This window comes from Netta rufina (assembly GCF_964035555.1).
Source record: "Netta rufina genome assembly, chromosome: 1".
Classification (NCBI taxonomy): Eukaryota; Metazoa; Chordata; class Aves; order Anseriformes; family Anatidae; genus Netta; species Netta rufina.
The window spans coordinates 102,310,932-102,331,409 of record NC_140123.1 but is presented as its reverse complement, the minus strand read 5'-3'; the positions used below and the strand labels follow the sequence as shown (position 1 = coordinate 102,331,409).

The 20,478-nt window shown below is 37.6% G+C and overlaps 1 protein-coding gene across 1 annotated transcript in view; it reads left to right on the top strand.

Moving 5' to 3' along the window:
• Positions 1–20,478, top strand: part of ADAMTS5 (ADAM metallopeptidase with thrombospondin type 1 motif 5) — a 45,282-nt gene that overhangs the window by 15,244 nt on the left and 9,560 nt on the right. The window contains 4 exon segments of the mRNA XM_084305891.1: positions 11,907–12,074; positions 17,568–17,851; positions 19,461–19,644; positions 20,045–20,220. Of these exon segments, the coding sequence (XP_084162017.1) occupies positions 11,907–12,074; positions 17,568–17,851; positions 19,461–19,644; positions 20,045–20,220 (812 nt within the window).

The window sequence follows — 20,478 nt, the reverse complement described above, 5'->3', positions numbered from 1 at the left end:
AATCTTGTCCTAGTTGCGTGTAGCAAAATCAGGAATAATTTCTGTACAGTGTCAAGTGCATAAAATGAGGAAAATACAACAACAACAACAAAAACAGTACTAACAAGGATATCTTGTAGCTTTTAAAGTGATAATATAGTCTCTCCTCAGAATGAAGAGTATAAATGCTTACATCATAAATGTTATTTTAAAATCATAGCCTGTCAAGACATTCAGCCACTAGTGTTAAATCCATATGCAGTTATTTTCTCACAGCAGACTCATTGTTATCAGTGTAGACAGTAGTAGCTTTGCTGCCACAAAAACAGTCTTTTGGATTCTTTCTTGAAGTCATGAGTTCAACTCCATGTTGTGGCACAGAGATGTCTTATGGGACTTTAAGCAACTTCTTCATGGTATTCCTCCATAGCCCTGCACTCCATAGCTTCTGCTCAGAACTGTCTTAGGCACAGCATATAGATATTCTCCAAGTCTTTGTTGTCATCAGACTATGGACTATAAAAAGAAAAAAAAAAAATGATGCTTTGTTATTTCATGTACTTCCCTGCATCACAGAAACATCTGGAGGAAAGTGTTAAAGAACCCATGATTATCCATGATCTCAACATTTATTTAACATATTTTCATAGGTCAGTGCTGGCATATTGCTAATTCATATATCCCTTATTAAAATAACTGTCAGGAAACAAAAATAACTGATTTTAATTTTTACTCTAATACTCTAGCCTTTTGATAGGAGATTTTGTTGTTTTTATGATGCTGAATTATAAACCAGCCTATGCATCCCCTAAAGGTCTGTAATATAACATCTAAAGATACAATCAACACATTTCAAGTTACGTTTAATGTCTCTCTTGCATAATGACAATTCTCTGTTTAGTAGCCTGGTGTTGCGTTTCGTCATGCAGTAGCTTTCAGAAGGCTTTGATGACTTCAGCCCTTCCTATGCTGGAGTCCTGCATGCTTCAGTGCAAACAATCCACCAGCCTGAAGGGTGTATCATCTGCAAAAACAAAATAAGAAGAGTTCAGGAGAAAAGAACTGGAGCTACTGCCAATTTTATCAATTGGTAATTGAGATACCGAAATTTGGTGACTGCCAAAATCACAAACTAAGTCTTAAGGAAAGCCAAGGATTAAATTTGCCTCTTGGGTTTCAATCTACTCCTTAAACACAAAAGCATCCTTTCTGCAGTCTTTAAGCAGGCAAGGCTCCAGTTTAGCTCAGTGAAAATTACATGAGTTTAATAACTTAAATTACATGCATCTTTATTCTTTCCATTAATCTTCAATTTTTTTTTTAAGAGGGGATACAGAGAAAGCTCTGCCTTCTTGTCCATTTGACCTTTTGCAAAGTTCCTATTTCTCTATTATATAATTGTGCTGGCATGCTATTACTCCTTGTATCCTCCTGAGTAATATGGTTTACTGATCTTCTTTCCAAGTATTTTATTTTTAGATTATAGCTTAAAAAATTCTACATGGAACTAATTAAACCTCTGTTCATTAATTTTCTTTATCTCTAACATGTGACTTTTGAGATAGAAAGACTAAAGGGGAGGCATAAAAGCAGTCTTCAAATATATCTAATAATAGTTGCAAAAATTTGCATAATAAATCATTCTCCATGTCCACCTGGGACAGCACAAGGGGTAACGGCCTTTGCATTGCAGCAGGGGAGCTTTTCTTTAAGCGTTAGCCAAAGTCATCTAACCATACAGACAGTTCAGCACAGGAATGAATTGCCTTGGGAGGTTGTGAAATCTCCATCAGTGGAGGCTTACAGGAGTCAGCTGGCCAAACAGCCGTGGCTTAGGGGATGCTGATCCTACCTCATGGCAGAGGGATGGACAAGACGACTTTTCAAGGTCTCCTCTCAGCCTCATTTTTTTTGTGGATGTTATTCCAGCCTCCTCTCCAGCTGTGTTACATAGTTGAACACCTAAAATCAAGGACCTGTACAGAAACTAAAACTAGAGAACAACATTTTTAATGGCAAATCTTTTTCCGTATGCCACCATTCTGTGGCACATACCATCACTGAAGACAACAATGACATGAATGCAGTCAACAAAGTGTAGTGATTTTATTAAAGAGCACAATTTTATGTAAGGAAACCATTTCAGAAGTGAGGTATCACTCCTGGAGTGAACTGAGGCAGTTCACTGAAATACATCAAAAATACCATTATACAGAGTTCTGAGTGGGGTTGAAAGTATTTCTTCAGGGCCCGAGCCTGAAGTAGAGTTGTAGAAAGAGGGCCATGTATACCACATCTAACCTATGTAAGCTTTAGAAAAAAACTATATGACTCTGACCCTTCTGCAGGAGAAACTGAAACCAAGAACAATATGTATGATGTTTAAGTAGTAGTCTTGCTTTTGATGTACATAGGAGAACCAAAAATACTCTAATTCCATGTTTTACCACGTGTGGTCATTTTATATGCACGCAACATAATTAAGTACAGAGTCATCTTTTCTTTGCCACTACTGAACATTTAGCCCTTTGATTTCAAGGCTGTCAAGATAAAGCAGATAACAGAAAGCTTCAGACTTGACAGGTGCAAATCTTTTGTAGCCTTTCATTTCAAGGGGGATACATTGCCAAGGGCACAGAATCTTAGAGGAACATGAAAAGATGATGAAGAATATTTGACTTTCGTATTATATTTCTTTCATGACAGACAAAGTTTAGGCAAATATCCAGGTAATGATAATTAGACAGAGTTGCTTTCTTAAAACAACAAAAAAGGGAGTGTGAGAGAGAGTGTAGAGTCATCCAAATCTACTCTGATGACATACATCAGGAGTATTATTTGATTCCTTCTCTTTGAACCTTTTTTCAAGGTTCTATTTTAAATTCTATTAGCAGAAGCACTTGATTTAGGCCCTCATCAACATATCCCCTTTGCTTACAAGAGAAGATGGACAGTCAAAACTTCATGAGAGGTGAAAAGTAGGGCAGAAACTTTAAACGATGTTTCAAAACACAAGCATCTGATGTACAAAAGGGTGCTGGTTAAAATTTTTGACTAGAAGTTCCTCATTTGTCCTATAACAGTGTGATTAACTTCAGTTAAATGCAATACATAATTGTTCCACCTGCAGCACACATGGCGATTAAATCTAGCATTTTTAGTGAAACTGAGCCAGTTTGTAATGGCCTTTGTGTGGATAATTGGAGATAGGGAAGGAGGAAATTGGTATGATATGGAAAAAATGAGTCCTCAGGTCCTGAATATGCTTGAGCCTTTCTTTATCTACCATGTACTGCTGAGTCTGACTAGATTAGGGATCTTTGCCTTCCCACCAACTGTGAAGCAATCCTGAAGAGAAGCGAGGGGGTTGAGGGCAAAATTCTCTACCAGAGACTTCAGGAAGCGACTCAGACACAGCAGCAGCATTGCCTGAGTTTTCAGAGGTTTTCTGGTGTTATGTTGATCTTTGTATATGTGTAACCTCATGAAGAATTGGATTAAGCAGTGCCATGCTTTGAGAAGCTGCTGTGGATTCTGAAACATCATAACATGAAGCAAAATAGATAGAGTGAAGTATCAGTATCTGTGCAACCATAAGGGAATTGAGAATGAAGCAGGGTTTTGCCTAATGTTTCAGAACAGTCATTATCAATACAAGTTCGCTTTGTCTGTGTATGCCTGAACCCACAGTCTTCCATATTGCAGAATAAAGTAGGAATTGATTTCCTCTTTGGCAGATAAACACTATCAAGTAGTTTTTTTCAAGTTAGTACTCCAACCGTATAGAAGAAGGCAGAATTACCAAAAAAAAATACAGGCAGCAGGCAATGTAATGTATTCGTTCTTCCACTATCTTCTCTCCTGGAGTTCATTCATTTACAATAAGCTACAGCAAATTATATTCCTTGTGAGTTACTCTGAATTGGGAGACATGAAATGGGAATTGCCACATCCCACTTCATTAAAATCTTGACTTCACTTGCACACGTCCCATAGCATAGCAGATGTAGCATGGACAACATATTTTAATGATAATTTGAGTCTTTGTGGTCACAGTGGTTTCTATTGCCTAGTCTGCATTGCCTGGACAGAATCTTGCCTGCAAATTGTCTGTCTGACTGGGGTTATGTATCTGTGATCTCCCACAGAAGTCTGTTATAACAAGACGTTTCAGTAGAAGTTTGTTTTGTGTAAAGTCTGCAGGACTGGTGTATGAATGTCTGATTGTGGCTTTTTTTATGTCTGCTCCTGAAAAGAAACTGCACTTCAGACTATTGTTTCTTTCAGTCCGAAGAATTCTTTTAAGCCAGAAATATTAAAAACTGCCTCTGGGCTGGGGATTTAAAAGAGAGAGTGATATTTTTTTTCCTTTCATAAGTGATGGACAGCAGTCAAAGAAAAAGAATATTGGAAGGAAAGTTCAAGTATGAAGAAAGGGGAATAGCCAGTTTTACATTCTGTGAATGTTTTTTGTAAGCTTGTGTAATTCAAAACACTGCTGTTTTGTAAAAAAAAAAATAAAAATTATTAATTGTTATTGCTTAGGTTCATCATTTGTTACTCAAAATTTCCATAACTACTTCAAAAGGATTTCCATCTATGAGTGATACCACTGTGCAGTTCTTAACGAGGAACCAAGTACTTGTACAAATTGGAAAAACAATGCATGCAGAAAGAAATGGCTTTATTTTAAAAGAGTTACTGCATGTAATCTGCTATTAGAAAAGGAGGGAGCAAAAGGATTGCGCAGAATGCATGGGGTGGTGATTAGACCAAGGAATGTTGAGCCAGGAGGTTCCTGAATCCTGATCCCAGGAGATACGGTGACTCACTGGGTAACCTTGGGCAAGTCACTTGACCTTCTGTTGTACCTCAGCTGTCCCCACTGAAAATTAGGTGAAAAGCATGAGCTCACTAAAAAACACGTGCTTAATCTGCACTGAGCTTTTCTAAGAAAACAAATTACAATGCCTGTAGCATTTTTTAATGTGCTGTGTCACTTCGCATGTGTGCTGTGGTCAAATTCAGTGCAAGAGCAATACTTTGGTATGCTTTTCAGATCAAGTGCTAGAGATCTTGGTACGTACATAAACAAGGGTGTTTCCTCCAAAAGAATGAACCATCATGGTTTACATTTTAGCAAAAGCTGTCCTTTACTTGCCATGCATTGGTGCTGCTTTTTGCTGTCTTTATTACTATGCTTGAGATATCAATGGAAAATAAATGTGATTATTGTAATTTTTGCACCCTATAGACTCAGAGAACCTCTACAGATAGTCTGACAACATACTTAAAAAAAAAATTTGGAAATATCCAAACTTCTCTTTTGCTTACCAGTGTTCCTGGGAAGAAAATAGCTGCTGTATAATGTGCTTTACCACATATCCAGCATAGTTCTGATGTGCTCCTGATTTACCTGCAGAGCTCTTTGCATCCTGATATTTAGCGAGGACAGAAATTTTATCTGACTTTCCATAAATGCTTTGGCGTATTCCCACCTTATTTCAGGAATATATGGCCCATTCCTACCAGATGCAGGAATTCATTTTTGATCCCATTGGGGTTGTTCCCTGTTGGGCTGTAGTAGGTGTTGGCCTTCAATAGTTGTTTGGGTAAGGAAGCCTGTGTAGTGCAAGGTTCACTATCAGGAATGCAGAAAGTGAACTAGGGTCTGGGGGCTGATGGCTGCTGCTGACTCTTTCATTTCTTGTCTGAGGATCTAAACAGACTGAGCTGTGCCAAGAGTCCCTTGCAGATTACATTCCAAAATATATTAGGGTCCAAAGTCTGCAGGTTGCTTTCATACTGTTCTGACAGTTTACTGATGTAGTCACACCTGCTCTTACCTCAGGGGGAGATGAAAGACTGTTAGGAAAGGCTGTCAGTCCTTCTAGCTGGTTGGTCTTTTGGCCATTTGGGAAGGGAACAGTTTACAAGAAGACTAGCTCCTCTTCATTTGCATGTAGGGTAAACCCCTGCCTCCTCTCCATCTGTTTCTTTTACCATTTTGTGCATTCCTACAGCATAACTTAACTAAACACCATCCTGCTGGTAAAATTATATTATGTCATTTTCACTCAGTGGGAATTGTCAACACCAGTAAGATGCTTCATTAAGTAGAAAACATGAGATGATCTACTAACCCGTTCTCAATCAGTGATCATTTTACACAGCTGCTGGGAGCCCTTTTTCTTTTTTGAATAGCCTGGTTTGAAGTTCTCTAAATTTGGCATACTTTTTAAAAGCTTTCATTGTAAAATTTGTGTTCTTTACATCTCTTAGCTTTTGCCCAAAGCTTTCGCTGGAATTAATTCATGCTTACATAGAGGATCTCCTGAAGAATCACCTATAACCTTTTCACTTTGGTTCTTATGACAAGAAGCACCCTTACCAGTCAATGCCAGTAACTACCCTAATATCCTGAGCAATATGTGATAATACCAGCATGCTCATGCATGTGAGTGGGAAAGGGACAGACTTTTCAAGTAGAAAGGGAAGTGTCCCTACCTTAGTTCTTAGATCCAAAAGGATGAAGGGCACTGGTATAGAAGTACTCTGTTGCTGTTACATCTGTACTAAAAATAGAATACCTTGGAGGTCACAGATTGCTGTGATATTTTGATTTTTGATTGTTTCTAATGAGAAGCCAAAACAGTTTTAAGAGTCATTGGAAGTTTGTCATATATTTTAAACTGTTTTGAGTCTGGCTATACTGCTTTAAAAGTAGAAGTTAGGATGGAGAAAGATTTAGGTTGTGATAAGAATTGGGAATTTTAGTTTCATAAAATTCTTTCAAAGTTGCATTCTCAGTGTTTGTAAACATATATACGAAGCTAACAGGCAAATCAATATGGACAGATAGAATTCATATATTTAATGCCATGAACAGATATTACCTTCACTCATGTCATTGATGGCTTATTTAGAAGCTCAAATGCTGACAATCAGAGTTCAATATTTTGGAAATTATTCACTGTTTCTTTTCTTATGCTTGTTCAAAGATTTTTTTTAAATTTTAAAAGTAGTCAGAGACATTTACAAATACTTTGAGAAGCTTCACAAAAAGCTTAGGTATGCTAAGTCTAGTGTCTAGTTCTCATCATGCATTAGAACAATGGCCTAATTTAATATGACAAAATAGACACTTTTAATGAGGTATGTCCTCAGTTCACCTCATTTATCACCATGAAGTTTAGAAGTTACAGTGCACTCTAATTAAAGGTGAAGCCAGTAGCTTGACACTTTCCAGAAGATGACCCTTTTTCAGTTTCCTGTACTCTTGCCAAAGTATTTAGGCTGAAATGTTCTGTGTTGAATAGTTGCCTGAGAAGCATTTCATCTTATTTATTCTGAACTACAGAGACTGTCCAGCCATTTCCAAGAGGGAGATTAATTTGCAACCATTTTATGGGGAAACTTGAAGCCTCTCTGCTCAAAGTGAAGAGCTTGAAATTTGACTATAATGTTGCTCCTTGTTTATGAAGGATATTCTTTTTTGTCCTATACAGAGGAGGAAAAAGGAAAGGAAGGAAACTAATTTCAGGATGCAGTTCAGGAGTTATATTCTTTGTAGAGACAGTGCATCTTGGAGGTGTTGTAGCTCAGGGCTGTTGAGTCTGGTCAGGGCTTTCCCTCATCCTCAGCAGGCTGCTCCACTGCTAGGTCCCCAGCACTCCAACATCAGCTGTGCCGATTCCTGCCCAGGGAGAGGTCCGTCTTCATTGTGTTCAATTCACAGAACACAAGAGGGGATGGTTGGGCTGGAGAGAAGAGTAAAGAAGCACAAAAACTACACCATCTTTAGGCCTGGAAGCCAAGAGCAAGCTCAAGCACAACATACTCAGGTGGGGGGCGTTCACATTGCCCAGCTATAGGATTTCATGGTTTAATGTGCTGTGACCAGATTGCTCTGACAGCTAGGTAGTCTAAGCTAAGTTGTTTTGTTTTTTTTTTTACAAATCTCATTGCAAATGGAGCAGGGGCTAAAAACTGTGGGGGAAAAAAAAAAAAAAGAAGTTTTCATGTAGGATTTCTGTCAGTTAGGAATAGAGAAGAATGATTAGGCAAGAAAGGGATTCTTATAGAAGTGAAGTTGTATCTTAAGTAAGAGCATTGCAGTGGTACAAGAGAGTGTTAAGGTTAAGAAACTTGAATTCAGCCCTACAAGACTCAATACTTCATATCACCGAGTTTGGAGTAGTTCTCAGTGATGGTACAAAATGTTGAGCACTCTGAAGAATTAGGCTCTCTAATTGCTGTTTCAGATCCAACTATTATTCATATCCTACACCAAACATGCACTCTGTGACATATAGCATTATTCAGATGTACCTTTTAGAACTGTCCTCCAGCTTTTGTTATTCACACAGAGCTGTTCAGTACCAAGTACAGTGGCTTAAAATGAAACTTCTTTTTCACTAACAGAACCTCATTACTTTGTTTCACAAACATGCTGCAGTGAAGTAATTTCTTGCAGTGTTAAAATTAAAACTATGAGCCATCTTGGGACAATAAATACAAAAGCATTCTTCCTGTGACCTTTAAGCATACAAGTTGCCTCAGAGAAGGTTGCTATAGTGAGACTTAGGTCTAATCAACATGGTATTTTCATTTTTGTTGGGCTTATTTTGTGCAAATATTTCTGTTTAATTGGTTGGAAATATATGCATATTCAACTGGACAGATTCAAGTAAATCACAAGAAACTGGCTGAAACTCCTGAATAACTCAGCAAAACAGTGTATATGCAGACCTGATTGAAGTGTGGAACCACGCTGTATATACAGGAGTACCTCAACAAAAGTTAGTGGATGGGTCTAAAGCCCACTCTAGTAAATGTTTGCTTATGTTTGCAGAATACTGGTGTAACTTGCTACAAAACGTTACATAATGTCAGCAGAAAATTGTTCTAGTAATATTACTACTAGATATTTTTTGAGATTCATTAACATGTCAGCTGTGCTTGTTGTTCTTCTCAGACATGCAGTGTGACCTGGTGCCATTCACTGCATTAGCATGAATACAAGCATAGTGATAACATCTTATATAAAGGCAGCCAAAACCAACACCATCTTCATATTTCCTGACGATATTCATTGTCAGCATATTAAGACTTTGGCAAAGTTGGAGGTAGCCCTCATTGGCACAGTAACTGCTGATTCATTAAATGCTTAGCCTGTGACACCCAGAGAACTTGTTTAAAGTTAGAAGTGATGCACTGATTATTTGGTTATTTGTCAGAGAAATGTGTCTGTTTGAAATAATAGTCCTACTAGTGAATTATTTTGCTCAACGCCAGCTTTTGGCTTAAATAAAACAAAGATGTCATATCTTCAGAGCAAGTATTTTGGTAATGCTATATCAGATTGAAATTTGGCATGTACCTTCTGACATTCAGCCTGTTTGACAGTGCAAAATAAAAGTAGCATTATCTGGCCCGTATATAATAACCATCACCAGAGGAAAGTGTTTTTACCTATAAGAAAATAATAGTCCTGAATCTAGCATATGAAACACAGGAGTAATTAGATGTGCCTTTGGTATAAAAGTTTGAATCACTTTGTTCCTGTGGGAATGTATTTGTGAACGCAACAGTGCAGCATGGCAATAGCAAATAACAGCAAGGAAAGGGGTATTAATTATTTGACTCTTATCACCATTAACCCAGGTAGCTTGAATAAATTCTTGATAGCTTGTATAATATTATAGGGCCTTTTCTTCAAATAGTAGCTATAGCTGAATGATATTGGTTAATTGATGGTTGGACCAGATGATCTTGAAGGTCTATTCCAACCCTAATGATTCTGTGTTTCTATGATAATGTGTGCACATCAGGAGAAGAGAGGAAAAAAAGAAATGCTCTCTTCATTCTCCTTCTCCCCTCCAGTGCAGATTTAGTAGCTGTGGATGTAAGACTGTCTGTTCTTTGTCATCACTGGTTCAACTGAAATGACAGATCAAGGGCCTCTTGTCACATCTGCTGTAGCTACATCCTTAGGTCAGGAACCCAGCATCACTGGGAGTAAGGCTGCCAGAAACCATGATTTCTGGTCTTCTGCAGCCTTATCATATATTTCTGATCGGATAGCTATTTTCCTAATCTCAAGTATGGCTAGACAGTGAGTTTTGCCTCCATCTCTTTCCTCTTGGCTTCTCCCCAAAAGCAGATGATAACAATATAGCAGAAAATAGATATTTGCTGATACTCTGCTTTTTCCAGACTGTATTGTACGCATTGTAATTGTTATTACTGTTGTCATGGCTATCAGAGTATGATATTCTGCCGTTCTACTTTTGCCACTTTTAAGCTAGGGTACAGCAGTTATACCAAAACATAAAATTATGTCACATTTATTCCTCTGCAGTGGCTGTGATGGGCTGGTGGTCTTTGCCTTTATCATTAAAGCCCTCTTGGTCAAACCCTGGATGTCCAACAAACCATCTCCTGGGCTGTGAATGTTAAGTTCAGGCCTGAGCTCCCTACAGCTTTGGTACCAATTCAGTCTTCTACCTCTTGGATAGTAAATTGGCAATGAGATAATCCATTGTGGGCATGGAAATGTTAAACAGGATATTTACAGAGGGAACAAAGTGGGTTGCCTGCAATCTGTTATTGTTGCCCAAAGGCTAGAGAAGGTAGGGATCTTTGAACTACAGTGAAAGTTGCTGCAACGTTTATAGGAAATAATCTATCACTGGAATGAACTCTACCTATCATATTCAAAAATCCTGAACTCTACCTATCATATTCAAAAATCTTATTCAGGATTTTTGCAAGTTACATCATGTGCTGCTCTGTGTTCACATTGTTTTGTGTTCTGTGATATAAATACCCAATACCATATAGTTTTAAAAATAAAGCTAAAACCCTAACCAAAACAATACTAAAAAGCACCCTCCCACAAAATAAGGCACAATACATGGAAGAGGCTATTGGAAAACATTATTCCAGTTGTTTGATATATTGTAGAGGGTAGAAACATAGAATCATTTAGTTTGGAAAAGATCTCTAAAGGAGGCTGACTCAACTTTTTCCCTCGGCAACCCCTTCCAATGCCTTACAACCCTTACAGTGAACATTCTTTTCATAATATCCAACCTAAACCTCCCCTGGTGCAACTTGAGGCCATTTCCTCTAGTTCTATCATTTGTTGCTTGGGAGAAGAGTCTGCTTCCACCCTGCTACAACATCCTTTGAGGTAGTTGGAGAGAGAGAAGGTCTCCCCTAAGCCTCCTTTTCTGTAGGCTAAATAGTCCCATTTCCATCAACTGTTCCTCATAAGACTTGTTCTCCAGGCTCTTCACCAGCTTTGCTGCCCTTTTCAGGACATGCTCCAGCACATTGATGCTGAGTACAGAGGGACAATCACTTCTTTAGTCCTGCAGGCCATGTTATACAATGCAGGATGCTATTAGCCTTCTGGCCACCTGAGCACACATCTGGCTCTCATTCGTCCAGGTGCCACTCTTCAATGAGGAGCGCAGTGTAAGAATTCACATACAGTTTGCTTAGTTACTCCATAAATAAAAATCATTGTGTTCATTTCGAAAAATCATGTAACACCTTTCTAAGAAGTCACAGAAGTTCTTTGTAGAGTGAAGTATCAGTCTTTCTTGCAGCAGATGATTTGGTAAACATTGAAAACTAAATTCATGGCTAATATAAAAAAGTACAGTTCACCGTAGTCTTCATCAGATCTAAATCAACACAATTTCATGGCATGTAAGCTGCGGGCATTTCTATATGTAATGGTATGAACTGTTACACCTTTTTTGGCTTTGAGCAGATACCAGATTTCAAGCTTTTGGCTGCTGTTGGGAATTTGAGAAAAAAATAATGCATTTCATTTTACTTTGACTGTGAGCTCCAGCTGGTAAACTCTGCTATGGATAATTGTTTCATTTTATATATTTGTTTCATTTCTACAGGCCACTTGCTTGGTCTCTCCCACGATGACTCCAAATTTTGTGAGGAAAACTTTGGCTCCATGGAAGATAAGCGCCTAATGTCCTCCATTCTGACTAGCATTGATGCTTCCAAACCCTGGTCCAAATGCACTTCAGCAACTATAACAGAGTTTTTTGATGATGGTCATGGTATGTATCTTTTGCTTCACACACTTTGCATCAGTTACATGTCAGTTTTTGCTGCAATCTATTTTTGCAATAAGAACACTTTATGCCAGATTTTTCTTTCCTTGCTCATCTTTAGAACTATCTTGGAAGTGCTTGCAAAACAAGGCGAAAGTCTAAAAGACTGTCAGGGTCTCACCCCGACTTTGCATGGTTCAAATGCACAAGAAAAGAACAGAGTTGATGGAGCATGTGCTGGCAGTAACTTGTTTTGAAACAGAGTGGTTTTTTTTTCTTTTTTAAACATGAAATTAGACTTTTCTTCCCTAAAATATCTAAAATATATTTTTTTCTAAAAATTTAAAATATAATCTAAAATATAATATAGTCTAAAAATATAATTTTGCCACATATAGGAGTTCAGAGAGTATTTTAAACAGAGGACACAAGCAAATTCCTCTTCCTCACAGCAATTGAGGTTACTATGATCTACATAGCATTGGACTATATGAGCAATGATAGATATGAGCAAAGGGTATATGTTCTTCTTACCATTTACAGCATTTATTATTACAATATTTATTATGTTTATGTAAAGGAGCCATAAGCAAGTATTAAGACTCTTCTATGCTGTACATGAGAAAAGTCTGCTTCTGCCCCAGCAGCTTACCCTCCAAGTCTTAGAAGTAATATTCGTTAAACATGTCATTTACCCTTTGGAGAATAAGTACAAAACTTTCATTTTTTCCACCAAGTAGTAATAATAGTCTGCACTCTTAAATGAATTTTAAAGTCTGCATTGTGCTTCCAAAGCAACTGCAGTTCTTAAACCGTTCAAATTCCAAAAAGCTGAGATAAAAATGACATAACTGAATGAATGGATCAAGTTGTTATAGTAACTGAAATACTTATGGATAAAAAGTATGGTAAGTCTGCTGAATGTAAAGTTTTTGCTTTTAAATATTGTGTTGGCTAATTTTAGTGCTCTCTGAAATATTTTCTCCTTTTTTCTCCTATCTGGAGAATGACTTCATTTTTTCTCTCCAGTTTTATTAGATCCATTAATCTGTGCTGTCCTATTTTATGGTCCATATTACTCTGGCATTGACTTAATATTACCAAGTTAGTTTCCACATGTGAAGAGATCTTTCCTTTTTGAGTTTAGGTACATTCATTGCCTTTCTTCTCACCTGGGAATTTTACAGTATGTGTTCACTGGGGTAAAAAAGGGACCTTCCTCACCACCCATGTATGACCATGTACAGAGTATAAAGATCTATGAATATATCTGTCTGTATGTATCTATATCTATCCTCTTCTGTTAATCTCCAATCCAAACTGAAATGTTGTATTCATTTTCTCCCTTTTTTTTGTGATCTGGATTTTTCACCTTCCTATGCATCCAGCCAGCTACTTCCTCCACTAATAACAAAAAGAAAGAGCATTTCTACCATACATCTTACCTTTGGCTTGTTTGCACTGCAGAATGCTCAAAATTTGGACTTTTATCCATGGTCTGATCCTAGTCTGAACATGGAAATTAAGCAGGGCTGTAACAATTTGTCCTACAGGTCTAAAAATATGATTTTGCCATTTTTTTCAGCACAAGTCGGTAGGCGCTTTAAATCGTTAAGGGCTGCATTATGGTTTCCATGTTCAGCATGAGTGTTGCCTTCCTGCACAAGAAGTTTAGTAGTCCTCCATTGCTGACACTTTTCACAAAGTCATGTATTCTTTGCTGCACACAAAATGCTTAGGATCTGTCAGTTTGTTAACGGATGGGTTAGGGTATATTGCCCTTTCTGATACTCATGAGTAGTTACCACTCAGGCGTGTAGTCTCGAAGAGTTATCAATAGGACAAAATAACTCACAGAAAATGTGAACCTCCAGTCAGATCTATGAACTAATTTTGTTACTGATACTATTGCTACAATTTCAAAACTACAATTTTTAGGAAATCTGTTTTCTTGATAGATTAAGCTTTCAGAGACATTGTCTACATAACAGCTTTCCTTTTCTGTTGAAGTTTAACATTTTTAGCTATTTATTTTAAATCAAAGATTTGTCTTGGCAAAACACAAATACAATCTATGAAATAATGATGAAGGTCAATGATTTAAAGTGCAGTTTCTTCAAATTATTGTGCTGAGAGGACATGTATTGTTATAGGAATGGAACTGCTTCTGGTTTTATTTTCTTCCAGCCAGTGAATAAATCCATAGCTCTGTAATTCTCATTTGTAACACATACTGAGTATACCAAAAGCCACAGAACCCTAGTAGAGCATGACGCCACCTTTCAGACTGCTTTGGGCTGATAATAAAACAGAGCAAATGTGCCATATTTCCATGTGTGCTTCAGAATGAATATACTTCTGCTTTTGGGGTTCTTAGTTTTTTTTTCCTTAGCTGTGGCAGATGTACTTACTTATTACTTGTGTAGCTACCATGCTTTCTCTCCCTTTTTGTTTTAGATAAGGTGCTCTTTTGTAGTCTTCCCATTGAAAGGAGAAAATCCTATATCTCTCGAGTACTGCTAGCAGAGAACAAAAAAAATACCCATTCAGATGTACTTTTGAGGAGTGCTGCAGGCATAATGTTGTCAAAGAAGGCACAAAATATCAGTTACAACAGAATGATGAGAAAATGCAGATCTTCATATACCAGGCTTTCTTTTAAGATGCTTGTGAGTGGTTTTTGTATAGTCACAGGAAGTTTATGTGGAAAACACTGAGCAAGAAGAGACTCTTCCGTTCTTTAATGTGCAACATAAGCATTCTGCACAGTGCTTTTGATTTGAATGGGCATGAGCTTATGAAGTGTGCTTTGTGATAAACCAGGCATAGCAGTATTGGTGTGAGGAAGTAAATATATGAAGTACTTCATCCACTGCTCCTTATGACTAAACAAAATGAAATGTGAATAAAGTCCAGAAACCTGGATCTTTGAGTGGTATTTTATTATAAACAAGTAGTCAATATTGTGTCAAAGCTTTAAGTTATCTATATAGATTTAAATACTCGCTCCATACCACTCTAACAGCAAACATCATCATAACTCTTGAATTTTGTGACATCCATTTGTCAAGAACTGAGATTCGTATTTTATATATTTGGAAAGTTGTATTGATAAGTGGATTCATCTTATAAAAAGTGTATATTTGCTATGTAGGTAGCTCCACCTAAAGCAGATTTTTAAGTTCCCATTGCATCATGAAGGGGAGTAATCAATAGCATAAGTGGTTTGATGTCATCAGTTGCATTAGTGGCCCTGAATTACACCACAGACTCGTTTGCCTGTACTAACTAGTAAAGCATATGACAGCTGACTGAATTGCAGACACCAGCATTACATACAGTTATGGTCAGCTAAGTAAATTTCAGTATAAATGTCTCACCCAAGGTCAACCAGGAGGGCTGGGGATGATCAATATGCTGATTCTCTGTCTCCCGAGGCCCACTCTGAGAACTTTAATCATCGTTGTCATCATATCACCATTTGTTTTACACTCGTAAGATGACCCCAGACAGCAGTTTGACATTTAGAAAGAAAATGTTCAATTAGTGTCCAGAATACAGTGACATTTATTTCCATCTGCTTTTAGCCAACTCTTTCCTAAGATAATAATTGCGTTTATTGTCATGCCAGCCACTAGACTGTAGTATTATTGCTTGCAATTTATTGTGTTTTGTCAGAGTGCTTGGTGTTCTTTGTAACCTGAAAAAAAAATTAAAAAAAAATGAAAGAACTATTTCTAATTTAATTAATTTATATCCTGGTTATCTGCTTCCTGCACAAATTTTATTCTGCCTTCCAGGCTATATTGCACATAACACTGAGGAAAGAGAATGAGGTGTCTTGATTAATACTGTCATCAGTCAAGTATGTTGCTCTAGACCAAGGCACCCTAATGTTCTTTGATACTCAGGACAAAAAATGAGAGTAGTAGTACATACATGTTCTGTACATTATAATGTAGTGAATTGCTGTTCTTGCTTTTAAAAAATAGCACAACCACAGGAATAAAAAAATCTGTGCTTCTTCACTTTTTACCATATCTTTAATATTTTATACTATAAAAGACTTTGAATGCTAGGATACTTTCAAATGCCTTTATCTCATGATGCTCAGTTCATCGGTTAGCATTGGCACACCTTGTCTTTATTTAAGAAGCTAGCATAATCCAGATGAAAGATAAGGCTAGAGTAAATCTGGGTCAGCAAAGGATAAATACAAAAAGTTTAACAAGATAGCTTTTTGGTAGTAAGCGATGATGTAGAAAGACTTTTTGGCTCATTTGGCTAATTGTCCTTAGCCTTAAGAGGGGAAAAAAATAAAAGCTACAGTGTATGTTCTAGAGGGAAAACAAAAGCCATTGAGTGATGGGGTATTTGATTTACTTAAATTCACTGCTGTAGCTTGAAATTCAATTCCAGTTAGTTTAAACAGTGAAGTTTTTCTAGATAGCCTTTTTTCATTCATGATCCAACCAAAGAATACTGGTGTATGTTGCAAAGTGATGTAAATTGTGTTATTTTGGCCAAAGATAAGTGAAGCTTGCCCAGACCACATACCCCTTTCATGGGGTGTAAAAGAGATTATGCTGAATAAATAGTTCTGCATGTCAATAACTGAGTTTTTTCAATAGTAAAAAAAAAAAAATAATAATAAAAAAAAATCTATTAGTAGCTTGTCTAGAACCTAAATGCAAATTCTCATTTTCAGTGTGCCAGACAAATTTTTACTTCTGCAGTATATTTCAACACACATATTCAATTCTGTATTTTATATTTATGCTATTTTTTCCTTGTCTGTTTTTTTTGTTTGTGTTTATTTGTTTTGTGCATGTTTGTATAAAATTGATAGCCCTCTTCAAACTAATTCCAGAAGCCACCAACTATCATTCTTTACAAGGGAAGCCCAGTCCAGATTTACCACCAATATTAGTTTCAATATGCAACTTCTGTTTTTCCTTTGATCTTTTTGTGTTTTTTGTTTGTTTGTTTGTTTGTTTTTGTTGGTGGTGGTGGTTGTATTTAAGTGCCTCATGAGCTAGATGTCTGTTCTTTGTGATTTTTCTGGCTTCTCTTTCTCAGTAGTACTGATGTTTTGGCTCAAAATTCAAATGGGAATTTTGTTTACTTTTCCATGAGTCTTGATCATTCCTTAAATCACATATTGATAGAGTGGAATGTATTCGGAGTCAATTCAAATAAAGGAAAACAGAATGAAGGAGCAAAGGACCTGAATAAAACCAATTTACACTCCTGGACTGGAAATAGCTTGACACCTGGTATACTCCTGGGAGACACAACAGTTGCAATATGACCTTGTACAAAACCTCAGAGACCTGTACAAAACCTCAGACACCTCAGAGAGTCTTTCCACTGACATCAGTGTCCTTTGACACTGTCATTCTCACTGTCATTATCAGTTCTCGTAATATGAATGACAGACTAGTAGCACTACAGAGAAAACAAGGTAATGAGTAATAATAGATTGGATTGCTCTTTTAGGTAACTGTTTGCTGGACCAACCAAGAAAGCAGATCCTGGGCCCCGAGGAGCTTCCAGGGCAAACCTATGATGCCATTCGTCAGTGCAAATTGGCATTTGGATCCGAATACACGGTGTGTCCTGGTATGGATGTGTGCTCTCGCCTGTGGTGTGCAGTTGTTCGTCAAGGTCAGATGGTATGTCTGACTAAGAAGCTGCCTGCTGTGGAAGGGACACCATGTGGAAAAGGAAGGATATGCCTCCAGGGAAAATGTGTTGACAAAACGAAGAAAAAATACTACTCGGTAAGTTACCTGCTATGACCCTAGGGAATTTTAGAAGGAGTAACCCTCAAAGGCACTGATTTTTGTGGGAGGGAAAGGGACTTGACAAAAGTCAGATTGAAAGTTACTGTATATTTTAGCATGTAATTGGAGTGTTACTGGTAAGGGATGCAGGAAAAATGCTACTAAGTTTCAGGAAGTTTCATTCAGGAAGTTTTCTTCTTGAAGTACGGAAGCCTTCGATCATGGAAAACTGAGAACATCCTTTCAGACTAGAGGACTCACCCATTCAATAAGTCAGGTCTCAGGATGTGTGGAAAGATTCTCAAGGAACTATTCATAGCTTCCTGACTTCTTGGCAGTGGACTCTGAGGTAAATTAAATCTGTAAATCTAGTTCACAGCCCTCATCCAGAAGTGTCCGGGGACCTAACTGTAGTGAAGAGAAAGATTGATGACATTCATACAGGATACAATTTCTGGATCAGATAGTTTGTACTTATAGTGACAGAGTCCCCTCTGTCAACTTAATAGCTCTTAAGAGTCCCCAGGTTCATGAGAGTGGCCAGGTTCATGAGATTGCCAACTGCACAGTTCAAATGCTTTGAAATTAACTTGGAAGACAGTAAGTAGCACTGCCCTTTCTGTTACACCTACAGGAGAGAGACAGCCTTGCAGAGCTTTGCGAAGACACAAAATATGAGAGTCATTCAAATCAAGCTACAGCCTTTGTAACACTCTTTTTTGTAAAATGGTATATTTCTTCATGTAATGTCTGTTAATTGTTGCAATACTGTATTTAGGGAGCCAAAATAGCAGAGTTGCAAACTGTATCTGACGGCTCCACCTCTTGCCAGTATTCTTGAAATGTTAACTAGTTGGTTCGGAAGGAACTTTTACTCCACTTTCCCTGCCAACATTTTTGTTTTTTGCCTTTATTTACTGCCTTTAAAACACTCTGAAATTCAATATGATTTATTTACAAAGGAAAAAACAGCAGCGATCACCTGAACTTAGACTTAGTAGACTACTACCACAATTTGGACAGATAATCCATTTGGCAAAACTGTGGGTGGTTTGTTGTATTTGTAGCATGTGTTGTATTTGTAGCATCCCTCATCAACATAAGGGATTTTGCCTCTTGTCCTTTAGAATTCAGCATTCATGTATGCTTAAGAACGCTTGCATATGTTGTTTAGAGCAATACCTATTCATCATAATAATTGCATTTATTATTCGTAGGTATCCTTATGAACATGTTCTGGGAGCTGAATCCCCTGGAGCTAGTTTATGGGGGCCTGTTGGTGGGAATAGCAAAAAATAAGAGAGCAGCACATGAAAATATAGTCCATATTTCTGAAGCATGTGTTTCTTCAATGAGCGGGCTGAAGCTGGCTTTAAGAGTAAGGCCTATATTGTGCTTGCATGCACAGTTACAAATCAGGTGCCATCAATCTGCAGATAAAAGACAGAAATAAATTTTACTGGGAAAAAAGAAGGCTCTAAAGCCTTTTATCCCCAGTTAAAATGACCAACAAAATGCCTTTTCAATTGTGGAAAACATCAGCAGTGTCTCTGAGATTTAGCACCTTTATTCACACCCTTACCTCCCACTGTTCTATATGTTTCAGGCATCAAGCCATGGTAACTGGGGGTCCTGGGGACCTTGGGGACAGTGCTCCCGTACCTGTGGTGGAGGCGTTCAGTTTGCGTATCGTCACTGCAACAATCCAGCTCCTAGAAACAACGGCCGGTACTGCACTGGCAAGAGGGCCATCTATCGCTCCTGCAATGTCACACCCTGCCCAGTAAATGGTATGTTATGTACTTGCTCCAGCCTCTGTTTTCATAGATAGTAAATATTGAACATCTACTGAGAAAAGAAACAACAAAGATCTATTGTACTTCCTTTAAAATGTGCTTACCAAGGCAAGACATTCATCATTCATACAATATGTTAATTCTTCCCCCAACCCCACACTGACTGCAGACAGAAAGGACGTTGAAATGAAAAGAAATTTGTCCTGGAAAATGAACCATCATGCTAGCTCTAGTCCTTCATAGCATGAGAAGATTGCTAAAAAAGTTAAAAAGAGGTGAAGTGTTGTAACTTCAAAAATCAAGTTAAAAAGAAATTGGAATAATAGGTGTGAGTGCATGATGATTTTTATAGCACAGTCTGCAATAGTCGCTAATGATTTGAATAATTCTACAGCTAAATCTTTTCGACAAGAGCAGTGTGAAGCAAGGAATGGCTATCAGTCTGATGCAAAGGGTGTCAAAACATTTGTTGAATGGGTCCCCAAGTATGCTGGAGTGCTTCCTGGAGATGTTTGCAAGCTCACCTGCCGAGCCAAAGGAACTGGCTATTATGTGGTATTTTCTCAAAAGGTAATGGCATCTCCAATCATGACTTCATGTTCAAGCTGCGAAGTATCCTGTATCTTAGAAATCTTTCCCTACAGCAAGGGAAAATAAGTTAGTCATATGATTCAAAGTTTTAACTGTGTCACTAAATATAATGGTTTGATCCAGTGGTTATACAGTAGGACCAGAACTGACCTCTGAAATTAGTCAAGTATTTTCACATTTCAATATGTGGGTTCATAAAAATCTGGGTCTGTTAGTGGATTCTGCACAGGTTTCTTT